Consider the following 2,027-nt stretch of genomic DNA (forward strand, 5'->3'; position numbering starts at 1 on the left):
AGATTGAAAAGGTATGGAGACAAAATACATCCCTGATGGACCCCTTTCTTGATTTTGACCCATCCAGTGTCTCCCTGCTCTGTTCTGACGACTGCCTCTTGTCCAAGTATAGGTTTCATTATTTGCCAGAGAATTAGTTTTGGGAATCCGGGCTGGGGACAGAGGCAGAGCCTTCCTCATCTCCATGCATCATTCAGGTACCCCACAGAAAGATGAAGAGGGTCCCTGGAGGACGCCATTTGCCAGAGTATTAGTTTTGGGTCCTCGGGCCAAGAAACAAAAGTTGTACACTCTTCCTGGAGGACACATTCTTGCTACTGGGAAGCCATCCACTTGCATCAGCACCAGGCTGCAAACAGAAGACAAGTGGTATTAACCCACAGGAAGTCAATCCTGGAGTGGACGTTTAAGAGGCCTTTTTCTCAGGATCTTCTAGGAAAAGAAGCTGTACATGACAGTTGTACTTAAGAACTTTAAATTGAAGTCATAATGACCGCATCATAAGAGACTGACAGCAGCATGATATGGTCAGAATCCGAGAAATCCTGATTGCTTGAGACTTAGGACATCACATCAGGGGCTGGTCAATGCGAGATGGGTGTTGAGTGTTGTAAGCAAAGTAGGAAGGGTTGGTGGTGGAGTAGGGAAGGGGTGGATTTTTTCTTTAAAAAAACACCAAAACCCAAAACCAACCAAATATGTAGCCGGGTGGGCAGCAACATTGAATATTGGTCTTTTTAACTGGTACATGTTTTTCATCTACTCTTTTCTGTAGAATGCTTGTCTGTCAGACACTATTGAGACAGACTAAGAAGAAGGATTGGCCATCCTCTTCTGAAATTACAGGCCTTTGAAAACCCTATGTACAGTAGAGCACAAGGATTTGAGGAGAGAAAGGAAAACAGCAGGCATGTAGAGAGCAAGAGATATGAGTGAGTATCCTGACATCATCTCAGCCTGTCTGTTTCTGGACCCTGGTTTTTTACTCTGAAGCTTCCATGTGTGTGAACATTTTCTGAGGTACATCAACAGCACAAGCACTTACCATGAACATTTTCTGAGGCAACTTAACAAGCAAGGTGCACACAGGCTTACTTGTGCTACCTACTATTCTGTAGTGCTCAGTTTTATCATATTAAAAAGTGTGAATTTATGCATTACAGATTAATAAGTAAGAGAAAATAAGCCTGTGCATAGCTGGCTTACTGCAACTGGTGTTTAGGACAAAGTTTAAATGAATTCGGTGACTATAGGGCCTTTGGAAAGGGTCAATTATAAGAAAGGCTTTAGACTGAAATTAGTTTCTGACTTTTAAAATTATGTGATTGTTATTATTGGTTGCTTTCAAGCCTGTTCCCATATAGAAGAATATGAAATGCTGCCATGGCCTGTGTCATCCTCATGACAAGTTGCAGATAACACAATGCTCTTTAGTGATCCACAGGATTTTACTAGGCTGAGTTTTATTAGGCCTCAGTATCAGTCTAAGAAATCACTATTTTACTGTGTATATATGTAATAGTTTTTACATTTATTATCTGTAATTATTGTACACCTCTTCATATCTTCTATTCTTTACTGATAATTATGTTGTGTTTTATAGCCCTGGTGTAGCCTATAGGGAAGTGTACTCCAAACACAAGGATGATGCCTCTCTGTTGGTTCAAATCCACTAGCTGATCTTTGGGGAAAAAGATGGAAAACCTTCTTTCTTGTAATTTATGTTGTTGTTGTTGTTGTTATGTGCCGTCGAGTCGCTTGTGACTCATAGCTACCCTATGTACAACAGCCCTAAACTCTGCTCTGTCCTGTGCCAATCACACTGGCTCTGACACTCCCATCCCGATTATCCCAGTCACTGAATCAATCCACTTCATAGAGGGCCTTCCTCTCCTGAGCTGTCCCTCCACCCTCCCAAGCATGATATCCCTCTCCAGGGACCGGTCCCTCCTCACAACATGTCCAAAGTATGTTAGACGGAGGCTCAGAATCTTTGCCTCCAAGGAGCCACCCGGTTTAACCCTTTC

The 2,027-nt window shown here is 42.4% G+C and overlaps 2 protein-coding genes across 3 annotated transcripts in view; both read right to left on the reverse strand.

Moving 5' to 3' along the window:
- GABRR1 (gamma-aminobutyric acid (GABA) A receptor, rho 1) overlaps positions 1 to 2,027 on the reverse strand; it is a 136,651-nt gene that overhangs the window by 23,651 nt on the left and 110,973 nt on the right. The gene's annotated exons all lie outside the window — the stretch shown is intronic.
- Positions 190 to 2,027, reverse strand: part of LOC102848118 (FGFR1 oncogene partner 2 homolog) — a 6,535-nt gene continuing 4,697 nt past the window's right edge. The window contains exon 2 of the mRNA XM_006902068.1: positions 190 to 349. Within this exon, the coding sequence (XP_006902130.1) occupies positions 190 to 349 (160 nt within the window). The remainder of the gene's footprint in view (positions 350 to 2,027) is intronic.

Source organism: Elephantulus edwardii, unplaced genomic scaffold (assembly GCF_000299155.1).
Source record: "Elephantulus edwardii isolate Elephantulus edwardi_28Jun2011 unplaced genomic scaffold, EleEdw1.0 scaffold00363, whole genome shotgun sequence".
NCBI lineage: Eukaryota > Metazoa > Chordata > Mammalia > Macroscelidea > Macroscelididae > Elephantulus > Elephantulus edwardii.